A 17,245-nucleotide genomic window follows, 5' to 3' on the forward strand; every position below is an offset into this window, starting at 1 on the left:
AGCAGACCCTAATACCCAGTGCAGCACAAAATACCACCCAGCAGACCCTAATGCCACAGTGCAGCACAAAATACCACCCAGCAGAACTAAATACCAGAGTGCAGCACAAAATACCTCCCCAGCAGACCCTAATACCACAGTGCAGCACAAAATACCACCCAGCAAAACCAAGTACCACAGTGCAGCGCAAAATACTGACATCCTCAACACAGTGTTCAACTCTATCGCTGTCCTAAAGATGATGATTTGATGATTCAGTTGAGTTAAGGGGGGCATTTACGGTTGGTGGCCAGGTGCATAAGGACCTGATGTTCCTAACATTAATTAAGGGTCCATTCAAACGTCCGTAGAATGGGTCCGGATCCGTTTCGCAACATTGCGGAATGAATCTGGACCCATTCATGCACCGAGACTGTAGCCTATGTGCAATATACTAAAGGGTTACAGAGATTTTATACTGTATGTTTTATCATAGTATTTTTATACTGTTTTACATGAACAGTTTTATATGAAGTGTTTTATGTGCAATAAATATACATTGTTACAATATAGGTCTCCATGTGTAGGTGTGCCCTACTACTTTTTATTTAATTATCGTAACCTCTGAAGATTGGGTGGATCTTTTCAGTAGGAGCACCCATTCCATAGGTTTTATGAGCAGGTTGAGCCATCTCTAAAAATAATTACATGTTCCATTCTTGTCTGCAATTGCAGACAAGAATAGGCAGTTCTATGGGGATCTGCAATACACAACGGACGTGTGAATGGACCCTAATGCTCTATCTTTTTGCGGTGCGGAAACACGGAACGGGACCTTTAGAAAGCACTCCGTAGTGCTTCCGTAGTGTTTCGTTCCGTGGTTCCGTTCCGCATCTCCGGATTTGCGGACCCATTGAAATGAATAGGTCCGTATCCGTGATGCGTAATGGCCACGGAACTGGACCCGTGTATTGCAGATCCACAAATGCGTTCCACAATATGGGCACAATGTGTGAACGAGCCCTAATTCTGGTAGCGTTAGGTTTTTTGCACTTTTTTTCAGCCTATTCATGTTGGTGCGCTTAGTTTTTGTTGTGTTGTCAGCCTTGAGTGGTGACCTACAACAATTTTATTTAAAAAGTCACATTGGTGGGTAGACATGCTCTTTTCACAAACGTGTATTTGGCTGCGCCTTTTTTATACCTTTTATGCAACTTTTTGTCAAATATGCAACTGTTTTGGGCTCATATGTAACTTTTTCGCTGCACTTTTGCACCTAATTCGTAGTCTAATCGCACATGATCCACCTGCGCCCGATGAATACAAAGATGCATTACCTAATTCATTACCTCTTGTGCGACTCCTTAAAAAATACTGTGCTAAATAGTGACAGTGACAAAGTTTGGGTTCGGATTATCAAAGAATCTGCTACCATGATGGGTGATAACGGAATTCTATGAGGGCATGCACCACGGAAACCTATAAGAGGCTAATCTATTATGACGGAATGCAATACTGAATGCCTCTTATAGGCTTCCGTGGTGCATGCCGTCATAGAATTCCGGTCTGCTGTAGCGGAATCCATAACGGAATTCTTCGCTAACCCGAACCCAAACTTTGGAAGCCGAAATTAAAACACAAGTTCGCTCAACACTAATGACAGGCTAATCCACTACACTGTCTAACTGCACTCTAGAAAACAGAAGAGCATGATAAAGGACCCCCAATATATTTTGTTTGGGGTACCGCTTTTCTATCATCATAAATGATCTGTACTGCATCTAGTGTGAACATCTCCTTCCGTCCTATAACACGTCCCTCCCAGACATCCTCCTCCTCCTCACTGCTACACCCCTGTATGGGAGGTAGCAGGGCTCACTCTAGGGCTGGATGCTCTGCAGAGAGGATGGGGCTGTGCGGGTGCATGCTGCTGGGGCTGCTCCTCTCCATAGGGGCGTCTATCTGCTGGGGTGAGTGCCCCTGCTCTGACCCAGCTCTATGCCAGCCCATCAAAGACACCAGGGACTTTGAGGTACAGTGTCTGTGTGTTACAATGTATCAGCTCTGTAGATGAGATACAATGTATCATGTAGTGTTATTTGTGTAACTTCCTGATTGTTAACCCTGTGATTGTGGGGGAGGTGCAGGGATGACATTCATTTAACGTATGTCACATGCTCTCTGTCATTTGCTCCGATTCTAGACATTTTTGACCTGCAGGTTTTAGCATAGTTGTTAGCAGCAAGTAAACTTCTGTCTGCATGTAGCACCTATGGCCCTGTTTACATGCGGCAGATTTTCTAATGCAAATTTTGCACCTTAAATCCACAGCAAAGTACAATACAAAACCCCATTTACAAGCTGCATAAAAAATCAGGTCCTACCATGTATCTGCCCCAAGTAGCTGAACTGTTGAAAATGACCTGTCTTCTATCCTGACATGTCTGTTTTAGCAAATACTTGCTTTCTCCATAACATAAGAATGCTGGAGCATATTTTCTTAGAATTTAAATTGCGTTGGTCCTCTGTTATTCCTCCTGAAAATGAATAAATAAATTAATAACTAGGTGATGCCATTCCCCTTCCCTATAGGATGTCTCTGCACAGTCTTACACAGTCTCCACTATTTGGACAGTGTCAGTGTGTAGAAATATAGTTACACAGTTAATACGGTTGAAAAAAGACAAGTCCATCAAATTCAACCAAGGGATAGGAGAGGATGTGAATTTCAGAAAAGGGAGTAAAACTCAGATTTCTACACATTATGTCATTTACTTTTAAGAATTCATCTAAGCCCTTTTTAAAACTGTCCACTGTTCCTGCTGTGACCACGTCCTGAGGAAGTCTATTCCACAGATTCACAGCTTTGACGCTTCTGGAGACTGAACTTTTTCTTCTCCAGTCGGAGGCAGCGCCCCCTTGTCTTTTGAGTGCACTTATGTCTCTTCTCAAGACTAAATAAATGTAATTCTTTTAATCTTTCCTCATAACTAAGACCCTCCATGCCCCTTATCAGTTTAGTCGCTCTCCTCTGTACTTTTTCAGCTGCAGTGCGTCCTTTTTATGGACTGGTGCCCAGAACTGAACTGAACTGCATATTCCAGATGAGGCCGCACCAACGCTTTGTAAAGTGGTAATATTACATCCCTGCCCCACGAGTCCAGGCCTCGTTTAATACATGACAATAGCCTGCTAGGCTTAGAAGCAGCTGACATTATATGCTGTTAATTAACCTACCATCCACAAGGACACCCAAATTCTTCTCTACAAGTGACTCTCCCAGTGTTACATCCCGCTAGGACAGTGATGGCGAACCTTTTACAGACCGAGTGCCCAAACTGCAACCCAAAACCCACTTATTTATCGGAAAGTGCCAACAAGACAATTTAACCTAAATAGTGAAAAATACTGGCCAAGATAAGCTGTGCAGGCGTGGCTTAACACAGGCCCCAGTAAAATGAATTCCCCCATTGGCACCCCCTGGTAGTAAAAATGTCCCATTGGTGGTCCCCAGTATTAATAATGTCCCGATAGTGGGCCCCAGTATTAATAATTTTTGTCTGCTGTTCCAGTATTCTGTCTGCTGTTCCTCTAAGGAGTCGCTCTCTTAGTTCCGCTATGTCAGTAGTCAGTCTCTTACTGTAGATAATCCTAGGAACTTCTTGTCCTGGCTTTGAGTACCTCAAGCTCTAGCTTTAACTTGGAACTAGGCAATACTAGCCCAGGAGGGGACAAGCAACCATAGAGACTTCATAGGCAGGGCCTCTGGGCTTAGCAGAGCAGGCAGCACTATGCTGGCCTGGACACAACCTATACCTTAGGAGGGTGGACTAGAACTCCTCACTAACACTCAACTCCTCCTCTCCTCCTCCTCCTTCTAAAGGGAGAGAGAGAATGGACAATCCAGTCCATTCCCTGCCACTAGCACTGCCAAGTGTTTCTGCCACCTTGTGGTAGACCAGCAAACTACATGAACATTAAACAGTTACAGGAATAAATATGCACAGTGTGAAGGACAAGATATAAATGCAATTGATGACATGAATTAGCACATAGGAGACTGTAGCAAGGTGCCAAAAGGAGTGGAAATGGCAATCAGGGACATTACAATTACGGATTCCTTGCTCATATTATAGTCTATGGGTCTGTGAAAACCATGGACACAACACGGATGTCATCTGTGTTTTGTCCATGCTTTTCATTGAGAATTGGTAGAAGAGGCTCTGGAATCTAATTTTAAGCCTAGCAGTGTCCATGGACCAAATACGGATCCTTCATCTTCACAGATGACCACTGACCATCTTTTAACAGATGTCATCACAGATATGGACGTGCAAAAGAGGCCTAAAAGACAATTCAGGAAAGCTAACAGGTCAATCTCCGGGACCACGCTAGTAAAATAAATAAACTGCAAGAAAATGTGACTCCTATGTAAATGTATGAACTAGTCACATTATAAGCAAGTGCTAAATGTGATATATCTGTTTTCAGGTCTATGTATTTCATGTTAGAGGGGATAACTGGAAGAACTATGACTGGGCCCACGTCACCACAGTCGCCCTGTTTGCCCCATATGACCCAGAACTCATGTGCTTTGCACACTCCAAAGGGGCAAGATTTGTTCTAACAGGTAAGTTTGTGTTACAATTAGGATGTGCATAAAAAATAACCAATTAGGCTTATATATGTGTGTTTGTTAAAAGGGGTGTTTCACCCTTAAACAAACAGCAGGTGGCGCTATACTGGTAGATTTTATTAAATAACTTAGTGGCAATGCAAAATTTTTAATCACATGCAATTATAGAAGTATTAAGTTCCCAGGGACTGGTTTGCAAAATATAGAATGTTTTATAATAGGCCAACTCTTAAGGTGCACAGTTGTTAGTGTCAGTGGTACAGACTTTGAATGGATTTGCAGGGTGTATATAAACTCCTAGTAGCCATAGTTTTGTGGTTGGGGAGAACGGGGTTTCCAGAATCCCCCATTCTGAATTTCAGTGGGACTCCTAGCAGTCAGACCCCCACTGATCTAGCATTCTTCAACAAGCCATTCCTGAATACTCAATTTAACAGATTAAGTAAAGTGCAGTATGTTGATGTATCAATAAGAGGGGGGGGGGGGGGAACGGCACAGCTTTTGTCCATGGGCATGTCCATGGGCATTTGTCCATGAGTCTTGTAATGCAACGCAATCTTTCCCAAGTGAATTCGGCTATGCTTCATTATCAGGCCCAGCCCATCGACGAGGCCCGAGCAGTGGTCTCAGTCTGCCTAAAATGGCAGCACTGCAGGGATAAAAGGTAGTGCCCTGCCCTGACCAATGCAGTTATGGGGAAGGTCCTCTTAACGACTGACAAATGGACAAGTGCGTTTGGCCAGGGACGCTACATTTCCCTAACGACACACTGGGTGAACGTTGTGGAGGCTGGGAGCGAGTCATACCCTGGGATGGCACAGGTGCTACCGATGCCAAGGATTGCAGGCCCTACTTCCATCAGGGTTTACGCTGCCACCTACGTTAGTGGCTGCAACCCCCCTTCTCCTCCTCCGCCTCCTCCACTTCCACCTCTGAATTCTCATCTTGCAGCACCAGTCAGCCATCAGTCAGTAGCAGGAAGCAGTGTAGCACTGCAGTGGGGAAGCGGCAACAGGCCGTGCTGAAACTGATCTGCTTAGGTGACAAACAGCACACCACCGCAGAGCTGTGGCAGGGTATGAGGGACCAGACGGAGCTGTGGCTCTCTCCACTCAACCTACAACCAGGCATGGTTGTGTCTGATAATGGCCGTAACTTGGTGGCAACCTTGGAGCTCGGCAAGCTCACACACATACCATGCCTAGCCTACATGTTCAACCTAGTGGCTCAGCGGTTTCTCAAAACCTACCCCAATTTTCCTGAACTACTGGGCACCACATGTGTGCCCATTTTCGCAAGTCATCGACAGCTTCCGCCGGTCTGGCAACGCTTGCAATTGCCAGCTCACCGACTGTTGTGCGACATGAGCACGCGCTGGAACTCCACATTCCACATGTTGGCCAGGGTTTGTGAGCAGCAGAGGGCAGTAGTGTATTACCAGCTGCAACATGGTCGTCGCCTTTCCAGTCAGCTTCTGCTCTTCACAACCGAGCAGTGGGCATTTGATAAACTTTGAGGAATCAACACAGATGGTGAGAGGCGATGCCGCTATTATCAGCGTAACCATCCCACTTCTGTGTCTACTCAAACGCTCGCTGCTCACAATTAAGGAGGACGCTTTGCATGTGGAAGAGGTGGAAATGGGGGAAGAAAGAACACAGGGTGATAGCCAGACCACCCTCAGTTCGTCTTCTCAGCGCAAATTGGATAATGATGAGGAGGAGGAGCAGGAGACGGTTGCCTCCGCTACAGAGGGTAGTACCCACAGCAGGTTTATTCCATCTGTTCAGCGTGGATGGGCCAAAGAAGAGAATGAGGAGATTGAGAGTCATCCTCCTGATGAGGACAGCGAAGTCTTGTCTGTTGGGACTCTGGCACACATGGCTGACTTTATGTTAGGCTGCCTTTCCCATGACCCTCGCATTATACGCATTTTGGCCAACACCGATTACTGGTTGTGTTCACCCTTCTCGACCCCCGCTACAAAGAGAACTTCTCATCTCTTATTCCTGTGGTGGAGAGGATGAGCAAAATGGTGCAATACCAGAAGGTGGAAAAATTGCTCCAAAAATTTCCAGCTGACAACGCTGGCTGCAGAGTACTTAGTTCCTTGGCTAATGAGGAGGGAAAACTAGGGGAACACACAGCAGTTCCAACAGAGGCAAGGCAACACTCTCCAAGGCCTGGGACAGTTTTATGACACCCCGCCAGCACACTCAACCTGATGCGAGGCCTAGTGCCACAAGGAGGGAAAAATTATGGAAGATGGTGAAGGAGTACATAGCAGACCGTTTCAGCGTCCTCAGTGATCCCTGTGTGCCTTACACGAACTGACGCTCTACGCCTTGGAGGTGCTGGCCTGCCCCGCCATCAGCGTTTTATCAGAGCGGGTATTTAGTGCTGCTGGGAGCATAATAACTGATAAGCGCATCCGACTGTCAACTTAAAATGCTGACAGGTTGACTCTTATCAAAATGAACAAGGCCTGGATTGCCCTTGACTTCTCTACTCCACCATAGGAAAGCGGCTGAAAATAAAGGCACTTTAAATGTGGGTTTTATGTGTCACCACCAGACATCTGAGAAGCTCTGACAGACGTCCTTCAGAACCTCCTCCTTGAGGTTCCTTTTGTTTTGCTTTCATTTTCTCATCTCGTTAGCCTCTCTCAGCTGTCATGTAGTTGCACTGATTGCATCCCTTTAAATCCCTTCCCATACTGCATCACTTTGCGGTTTATATTACTTCCTGGAGTGTGTGCATGCTGATCCTACTTCTGAGTCTTCTACAGATAAGTTTTGTTCGTTCATTTGTGTTTTTCTGTTTGCTGGATCCCAGGTGACCCTGACTCCCTCCGTATCAAGTGTAGGGAGCCGGTGGTCGTGTCCTCTCACTATTATAGGGTGTTCAGGTGTTATACAGTCGAGGTACGAGGATATGCGATCATCTACCATTGGGATTTTTGCATACGCTGAGCAGTTAGGGAGAGTGCCAGGTCTGATGCAGGGCTCTCCCTTTTGTTCCTTAGCTTTAGATCCAGTCAGTCGGATCTTCATTTTGTGTCTTCTAGTTTCCTGTACACCTTCCGTGACATTATGGTGTATTGACTACACTGTATTCCTATGCACCCCTTCCACCACTAAAAAGGGTATATGGTTCAATCTCCCTTTTCTCGTCCTCCTCCTCCATCATATCAACATGCTTATTAGGCTGACCTCGCTCCTAATATTTTAGAGGGTCGGATTAGCAGCAGACTCTCACCCCTAATGTTTTAGAGGGTCACCAGCAAGTCCTAACCCATAATGTTTTTTGATTGTCACCAGCAGGCCCTCAACCATAATGTTTTAGATGGTCAGCTCGGCAGCAGGCTCTCACCCACAACTTTTTTTAGATGGTCAGCTCGGCAGCAGGCCCTCGCCCACAAATTTTTTTAGATGGTCAGCTCGGTAGCAGGCCCTTTCCCCCAAATTTTTTAGATGGTCAGCTTAGCAGCAGGCCCTCACCCCTAATGTTTTAGATGGTCAGATCAGCAGCAGGCTCTTGCTCCTAATGTTTTTGAGGGTCACCAGCAGGCCATCAATCATAATTTTTCAAGGCTGTGTATGATGCCCTCCTTTATGTGTAATAAAGGGTGTATTGGAGTGCCTGTTCCTTGTAATATTTGGCAGCCCTTTCACTTAGTGCATAGGCTTTATGAGTGTAGGAGACCCAATTGTACCACAGTGTGAATGAGGCCCTCCTTTACGTGATATACAGGTTGTATCGGAGTGCCTCTTCCTTGTAATTTTTGGCAGCACTTGGGAGTCCAAGATGCATCTAGACATCCTCCCCATGCCGTTCCCGAACCATTTTGGTGGTGTTTCCATCAATTTCTGACCTTTTCCTATGAAACAGACACCCTCCCCTCTTCAAAGCAGGGGGTGCCTGGTTTAATGCTCGGGTTCTCCCATTGACTTCTATTTGCTTGGGTGCTCAGTAGCATACCGAGGTGTTCTACTTGAGCAACTGAGCACTTTGGTACTCGACCAACACTATTAAAAGGTTTTTCCACCCTTGACATTCAGGGCTTATGCCCACGACCATACTTGCTCAGTGCCCGCACTGCAGACCACAATGCACGGGCACTGGCAGTGTGCACTCCTATTGCGGATGCGGAACCATTGACTTGAATGGGTCAGCGATCTGCAACATGTGGACAAAGACAGATGTTCTATTTTTTTTGTGTGCGGAGGCATGGATCAGAAGCCCACGAAAGCACTTTATAGTGCTTCCGTGGGCTTCCAATCTGTGCCTCCCTCACCACAAAAAAGAAAGGCGAAGCCCTATCTTCAGTCGTATCTGGCGGATGCCGACTCATTCAAGTCAATGGGTCCACATCCGTGATATGGAGGGCATGCAGCCAGTGCTCTTATATTGTGCAAGTACGCTCGTGGGCATGAGCTCTTATAAATGTCATTATTGCTGAGACCCGCAATGTCTAATATTGAAGGGGTCCCAGGGCTCCCATTCTTCCTCAGGGCACAACCCCTACGATCGAGGACGGAGAAGTTTGGCCAAGCACATGTTCTACTGCTCCAGTTAAAGTCTGAGGCTGATGGAGACAGGCATGTAAAGCAATGGTTGTTGCTGTGTCATGAAGCGTCACTTCTGGAACCTGAGGAATGGGCCCTAGAGCCCAGAAACACACTCTTCACTCAATAAACAGATAATCATTCATAATGCTTAGAGTGTCTCATCGCTCATCCCTGAGCCTAGAAGGTCCTGTACTACAGTCTGCGACCCCTGTGTCCCAAGCTTCACTCTACTGGTACCTGCAGCTCAGCCTCATTCATTTCACACAGGCTGCAGTACCAGGCACACGAATGGATGTGCCACTGTGTCTGGGACAACTTGGCTGGAGCCTCATTTTTTTACACTTTTTTTTATTTTTAACCAATGGGTATTCACTTCAATACAAAGCTGTATTTCGGCTTCAGGTTCTTTACCTGGATCTGTGCGGAAAATTCACAAAAACCGAATGGGCTTATATGAAGCTGGTTTTTTTTTGCTTCAAATTCATTTCAGTGGGAGATTCAGTGCTGCTTCTTTTTCCCATGTGTAAAAAAAATTAAATAAATGGGCGGCTTTTTTGAGCCATTTTTGGAGCTTATTTTAAGGCAGAAATGCTCCCAAATCAGCCCTAAAAAACACTGTGTGAACTGGTCCAAGTGAGTATATTCCATACTGAAAAACAATGCAAAATTAGCTTCAGGATTCCTTGAGGTTTTAGGATGAGGTTTTTAACATTTATTTTTTTATTATTAACACCAAAATCCACATAATAAAAAAAGCAAAAAAAATTAAAATAAAGTCATTTCCCCCCTCCATCTTTTTTTCACAGGAGACTTTCCACTGAAGGATATTGTAGACTCAGACAAGAGGTCAGCCTGGATAGCACAGAAGGTGAAGCTAGCAAAGGCTCAATATATGGATGGCATTAATCTGGATATAGAACAACCGGTGTTGCCCGATAGCCCCGAGTATTACGCTTTGACTGCGCTGGTGAAGGAAACCGCTGAGACTTTCCATAGAGAGATCCCTGGGTCACAGGTGAGGATTACATAAGTTGGTGATTCTAATGTTTTTACATACATATTAGTCTGGATTCACATCACTGTTATTTTTTTGTTCTTCTGAGATGATGTGATGTGAACTCCTAAAAGTTGTCATAGATTTTTCATCTAGGCCTCATTCAAAGCTCTGTGATGACATCATAACAAGTTGGTCAGTGGTTTATCTGTGTTTGGTCCGTGTGTCTATTTCTTGCTCTCTGTGTGTTATCAGTGTTTGGCCTCATGCACACAACTGTTTTTCAGGTTATGACTTCACCACAGTGTATGATTTCTACATTTTTCTCCGTAACCCTTTTTATTCTCATGTTCCGTATTCACACTGTTCTAGGTGACCTTCGATGTTCCTTGGTCTCCTAAATACATCGACCTCCGTTGCTATAACTATACGGGCATAGCAGACCTGTGCGACTTCTTGTTTGTGATGTCCTATGATGAGCAATCCCAGATCTGGTTTGACTGTATCGCTTCAGCAAACGCACCATTTAACCAAACCATAACTGGTCAGTATTTAATGACTGAGATTTAATGGGGTACATATTACATTGGTCTTTCATGCTAAAAATGATGTTTAAGCCTGCGCCTGGTACATGTGCTGTGGAAGTAGCAAGACTGGGAAAACTAGGTGACAGCTATCGTGGAAGCTGCAATGAAAGCCATAATAGTAAAAGCCAGAATCACAGTCTAACAAAAAGGGACAACCAAGGACTTCACTGATAATTATGAAATACTTTGCATAACGTATGTATATATGGGAGGAAAGGGATGCAAATGAGCTCTTAACAAGCTCTGCCTCTAAGGCCACCAGATGTAAGGCAGCTATCCTATAAGTCAATGTTAAGCTCTTTAACTAAGCCTTGAGACATGACTTGGATATTAGAATAAGCCAGCACCTCATCTGCAGACAGCTGTATGTATATATACCACAGTGTTTTTTGGGAGGTAGCTCCGAAGATTGCAGGGCAGCGGTTTAAAGCCGCGACCTCTCCGTGAAGGGACACGTCCCTTCTTGGCACGGTGTGCAGACAGCAACCTCTTGAAATCACAGCTACTTTCTGCTTGCAGCTTGGCTACATTCAATGGAGCGAAGCCATGAGCATGTCCACTGCCTTAACAACCGCGGCTGAAACATTCTGATTTCTGCTGCGATATACGCGGCAGATTTTGACAGCATTCATGTGACTGCTCCCTTAAGCTGGTGCAATATGCCAGACCGTAGGGGCAATATGTGAGGCGACGGTGTTCCGAATGGGTGTAGTAGTTGTACTCACTTTTCTGTAGCTTCCCTGCAGTGGAGAGTAAGACAGCACTAAATCCTCCGGGGCACTCTCTGTTACAGGGAACACCCACCAGATGGTGGTTGAGGTGCCCTTGATGGTAATGGGTGTAAGGTGCTTTGGCGGCTGGGCCCCTGTGTTCGTGACACCAACACCGTTAGGTGCAATGAGGAGATGGGATGGAATGATGAGGGAGGCAGTAGTTGAACCAAACAGGAACTTTACTTGTAAATTACAGTCTTGTAATAAATATCATCAACTAGCAGCATTTTGTCGTAAAGCTGTAAATTCTCATACCAGGCTCAGTGAGGTGGTGTCTATAGGTTTCAGCTCCACTGGGTAGAAATGATGATCTTACTCATACTTGGTTCCTTATCTTGCTTTTGTTACTCAGCCTTTCAATAGTGGTTTGGATCCTCTGTAAGTAAATATTCGGACAAATGGCCTTTCTGTCCTTGGTTATGGTGGTCAGCTTGAAGCTTATAATATCTCCACCAAATGCAAAGGTGACTAAAGCCTGATAAAAGGCAGTTTCCTTCCTTTGTCTATTTCCTATAGTATAGTAGTTCAGTAATCCAGCAACCCAAGGGTGGTCTCCCTTATGGCAGGCAAAACTTTCTGCTCCATTCTTTGAAGAGGTTGCAATAGATTCAACAATTATCCCTCTAGTCCCTGGAAGGGTTCCTAGTAGGGGTGTTACAGCTACGGATCAGTAAGTCCTAGTCTTGGACTACATGGGCGGAAGTAGCTTCACTCTCTGGGACAAGGCCTAACTCCTCACTACTAATCTCCTCAACTAACTTCCTGTGTGCTGACCTATATAAGTGGTGTGAGGGTGACACCTAGTGTTGGATAGGTGTAGTGCATACACCAGCCTGTAAGGAATTTTACAGCTGTGACAAAGGAAAATACATTAGTGGTGTAAAATGACATAGAATGGCATATAAACATTTTGGAGTAGCCCGTACACACATAAGTGGGACACTACACTGGTACTACACAGCAACATGTGTCACGCGACAGCAAGTCACAGAAAAGTCATGCAACAAAAAAAATATGTTCAACCTTTCTGCAACTTCCTGTCGCATGACTATTTTAGATATGTGATTGGGCTGTAAAAAAGTTGCGTGTTACACACGACTTACATTAAAGTCAATAGAGTAAAAGTCATGTGCGATCTGCGACACTGGTATAAATATTTTTTTTAACTTTTGCAGGTGAGTGTTGCACTGCGACCACCATTGACAATGATTAGATCCAATGTTGCACGACACATGTCACTGTACTGCCCACTAGTGGAATAATTATTTAATTGCATGCAATAAACCATCAGACACTATTCCTGAATGTACACCAAGGCTGCCATGGGTGGCCATACAGGGACCTTCATAGATTCTGTCAAGAAATGCAGGACAAAGAGTCCAGCCAGCCGGATCACATGGTGGAACACGGTGGAACCCCAAAGGACACTGTTTGTGTCTGTCATATGACAGATTTGGCACTTCCCTTATTTTCGTTGTCCTGCTTCTATAATGGAGCAGATACATGGAAATACAAGCCCTAATGTGAATGCGGCCTAAAGTGAAGTTGTGCGATGAGGGTAAAAATCTGACTGTTATCACATTTCACCAGTGAGTTTCAATCTTTTGCAGGTTATGAGCAGTTTATTAATATCAGCATCAATCCTAAGAAACTTGTGATGGGCGTCCCCTGGTACGGTTATGACTTTACCTGTCTTCAACTAACAGAGGTATTACTGTTACTTTTTTAAGATTTTATTTTTATTTTTTATGACCCTTTATTCTGAAGGTCAGACCCTCCCAACAGAGGACCTGCCATTGCGCCCAGATGCTGACACAATAATTGGGGTCCTGACCACAACAGGAGCGGTCAGGTACCACGTTCTGATGCAGTGTATTATTAACGTGTAGAAAAATCAATGACAAGATACAACGTTACTCTTTTTTTTTTTGTTTGTTTGTTTTTATCACATATCCAAAATTTTCCCCGAAATTTGCCTTATTAGAATCGCAATCCATCCATGAACAGTCCAAGACTCTGATAGGATCTCAAGAAGAACTACAAGGATCACACGGAGACCATGCATGATGCAATGCTTGCTATGTTTTGGGGGTTCCTCCCTCTTTATATACAAACTGAATGGAATGACGTGGTATAGCAGGAGGTGCTCAAACCCACATGCAGTCGTGCATATATATAGGGGAGCAAATCCTGCACTTGTGGCCCGTTGCTAATGGCAATCCCCAGCAAACATGCATACGGTGGAGGATGCCCGCAGCGAACCACAAGTACCACAATAGACATCCTACACAAGGTAACAATTGTGTGGATGTGATAATCAATATAACAATATAACAAAATAGCAACAGACAGGTGCACTCTGCGGTATTACTAAATCCTCAAACTGGTTTTAAAATTGAGAGATTAGTCAACATGTCCTACGGAGTAGGACATGTCTAAGCCCGGGCACCGCGACAAGGTTTCTCAAGTAGCCCGGGTTACTTGAGAAACCTTGTCGCGGTGCCCGGGCTTAGACATGTCCTACTCCGTAGGACATGTTGACTAATCTCTCAATTTTAAAACCAGTTTGAGGATTTAGTAATACCGCAGAGTGCACCTGTCTGTTGCTATTTTGTTATATTGTTATATTGATTATCACATCCACACAATTGTTACCTTGTGTAGGATGTCTATTGTGGTACTTGTGGTTCGCTGCGGGCATCCTCCACCGTATGCATGTTTGCTGGGGATTGCCATTAGCAACGGGCCACAAGTGCAGGATTTGCTCCCCTATATATATGCACGACTGCATGTGGGTTTGAGCACCTCCTGCTATACCACGTCATTCCATTCAGTTTGTATATATAGAGATTCCTGGAGGTAAATAAACTCCAATTTAAATGTGCCTGTTTTCCATCTACAGGCCACATTTTGGTGCACCTGTGAGGCCTGGGCCATACCAGACAGTCTTGAGTGGGACTTGCAGACTCCTCCCTCCTCCCATTGCAAGCATGGATATATGCTGGAGGTAACTGGTGAGTTGTTTGTGAGTCGGCCTTATGCTCCTGTAATTTGCCCACTGGCTCCTGGTATTTGCCCACTGGCACAGGTAGGAGAGTGTTAGGTCCCGGGCTACTTGAGAAACCTTGTCGCGGTGCCCGGGCTTAGACATGTCCTACTCCGTAGGACATGTTGACTAATCTCTCAATTTTAAAACCAGTTTGAGGATTTAGTAATACCGCAGAGTGCACCTGTCTGTTGCTATTTTGTTATATTGTTCCTCCCTCTTTCTCAAGAATCTCGGCAGACGAGGAACCCCCCGAAATGTCACAGGCCTGGCCCTCGTGCAGCATCTAGAGGTGGTCCTTGTAGTGCTTCCTCAGGATCCTTGTGGACTGTTCATTTATGGATTGCGAGTCTAATATGGTGAATATTTCTTCTATATTTGGATTGTACACTGCAAGATAAGTGACTATATCCTGTGATATATTTGTGGGAGACCCGTAATAAAGTCGCCATATACCTGATAAGCCGCAACTGGCTACTGATTATTCTCTTACATTGTATTATTAGACACATATAACGATACTTAGTAATCATTAGGATGAATTCTGTTTTTGTCGCTTTATCCCTATCAGGATAATAAATGCAAAGTAGAAAGCAAGCCATTTCGAGGGGCCGAGTGCAGCGATGCCGTGGGCCGTCAGGTGCCGTACAGCACCATCATGAAGCAGGTCAACACTTCAGTGAGTGGCAGGTTATGGGATGATGTCCAGAAAGCTCCTTTCTATAACTACAAGGTTTGTGGAGAGTCTCACCCATTGTATTTTCCTACCATCCTGAATGTTGATGACTGGCCTGAAACGCGTCTTTTTGTTTCAACAGGACAAACGAGGAAATATCCATCAGGTTTGGTACGATGATCCGCAGAGTATTTCTTTGAAGGCTGCGTACATTAAGAAACTTGGTCTCAGAGGCGTTGGTATGTGGCATGGAGATCTGCTGGATTATACCGATGATCCTATAGCCCAACAACAGACTGCAGACATGTGGAAAGCCTTACTACCATAATGGCTCTCTGGTGGCCTTGTCCTTTGGAGCCCTACTGGTGGTGCATAAACGGCACTTCTGAAAGGGTTGTAATAGAGTAAATTATTACAAAAAACTTAAATTTCTTGAGATTGCTATGTATGTATCTCTGACCATGCCAGTGTAACTTGAAATTATTGGAACCAGATGTCATGGGGTGGTTTTCAGGTTACTATTAAAATCCCCTGCATAGATAAATGACTGGCTGCCTACACAGCCACCACCAGGGGGAGCACAGGAGCTTACTGAATACCATGTATAAATTAAACTCAATAATTAAAGGGGTGGAAAAATTCAATTAGACTTTATTAAAAATTTTAAACCAACGTATTTGTGCAGCCTTGAGTTTAGTCTGATCAGTAGGGATCACCGATCACGAGTATGGATTTCCTGAGCAACTGGAGTGAAGGTTGTGCACGTGTGCTGCCACTCCATTCCTGTCTATTGTGTCCAGAGGACTTCTTTAAAGAATGGCTTAATAAACTTCAGCAACAGTTTGAAATTAAACACTGGTTTATCTAGATCAGGGAAGCTCACCCTGCGGCCCTCTTGCTGTTGTAAAACTACAACTCCCACAATGCCCTGCTGTAGGTTGATAGCTATAGGCTGTCTGAGAATGCTAAGAGTTGTAGTTTTGCAACAGCTGGAGGGCCGCAGGTTGAGCATGCCTGATCTAGATCATCCTCACATCAATGCAAAATCCAATGCAAGGGTTTCTAAATTGTTGTATACATTTGCTATTTTTTTCTCTGTTCCACTTTGTTTCCTTTATGACAACTTTGCTTATTAAAATGCGTGACTAGAAAATGATCTGTGTTGTATATTTTCACTGACATCTCAAGCAAATCCAAGTATTGTAGTGGGGCTCATTTAAGAGAGCTAGTGGGGGACTTATGATGACCCTCAGATGTCTGTTTTCATTCCTTTCATGTCACCCTTTACATGGGCAGATTGTCGGGAACAACCGGTTCCTGATAATATGCCCCAATTCTTGGGCCGTCGAAATGCACCTTCAAGGACTTAGACTTGGAAAAATCTCAAAATTATATTTTATAACAACGTGTTTCGTTTCAGCAGCCAGCTTAACCAGGTGACCTCCATTTTATACACCATGAGGTACTACTTAAAAGAGCGTTCCATGAAAAAATACACTGGGGGCGACTGTATAATATTCAGATAGCGAAAACTTAGATCAGACGGTCTAAAGAAGCACCAGATTTATAACCACGGCATTCGCTGTACTAGAAATGTAAAACTTTATACCACCTATTGGATGGCTTTGTGCCAAAATTTTGCATGCCCAATTTTGGCGCACATTGCAGTATTTTATGCCACCATGCCTATTTCTGCTAAGTCACATTCCCTTTTCTAGTGTCTAAAGCATATAATAATAATAATAATAATAATAATAATAATAATAATGATAAATGTGGTGCAAGACCTGTAGGCCAGTTTTTTTACTTATTCGTTTAGTAAATTGATGCCACCGTGTTATACCGGTGCAAGAGGAAGTGATAAGTGTTGAGCGAACTTGTGTTTTAAGTTCGGCGTCTAAAGTTCGGGTTATCGAAGAATCGCGTTATGGATTCTAAATTCTGTTATGGTCCGTGGTAGCGGAATCCATAACGCGATTCTTC

The 17,245-nt window shown here is 44.4% G+C and overlaps 1 protein-coding gene across 1 annotated transcript; it reads left to right on the plus strand.

Annotated features, from left to right (window-relative positions):
- The first annotated feature begins 1,853 nt into the window (after window positions 1–1,853).
- Window positions 1,854–16,418, plus strand: CTBS (chitobiase). The gene is made up of 7 exons (XM_044300802.1): window positions 1,854–2,011; window positions 4,471–4,609; window positions 9,993–10,201; window positions 10,553–10,724; window positions 13,151–13,248; window positions 15,158–15,319; window positions 15,405–16,418. Exons 1-7 carry the CDS (start codon window positions 1,886–1,888, stop codon window positions 15,588–15,590), a joined length of 1,092 nt encoding a protein of 363 aa, XP_044156737.1. The 5' UTR covers window positions 1,854–1,885; the 3' UTR covers window positions 15,591–16,418.
- Window positions 16,419–17,245: the final 827 nt, after the last annotated feature.

This window comes from Bufo gargarizans, chromosome 7 (genome assembly GCF_014858855.1).
Source record: "Bufo gargarizans isolate SCDJY-AF-19 chromosome 7, ASM1485885v1, whole genome shotgun sequence".
NCBI classification, from domain to species: domain Eukaryota; kingdom Metazoa; phylum Chordata; class Amphibia; order Anura; family Bufonidae; genus Bufo; species Bufo gargarizans.

Bases quoted from the DNA above. Each gene is read 5' to 3' on its own strand.
- CTBS (XM_044300802.1), top strand. From the start codon at position 1,886: ATGGGGCTGTGCGGGTGCATGCTGCTGGGGCTGCTCCTCTCCATAGGG. The intron at 10,202-10,552 runs GTGAGGATTACA...ACACTGTTCTAG, and splicing joins GAGAGATCCCTGGGTCACAG to GTGACCTTCGATGTTCCTTG. The intron at 10,725-13,150 runs GTCAGTATTTAA...AATCTTTTGCAG, and splicing joins ATTTAACCAAACCATAACTG to GTTATGAGCAGTTTATTAAT.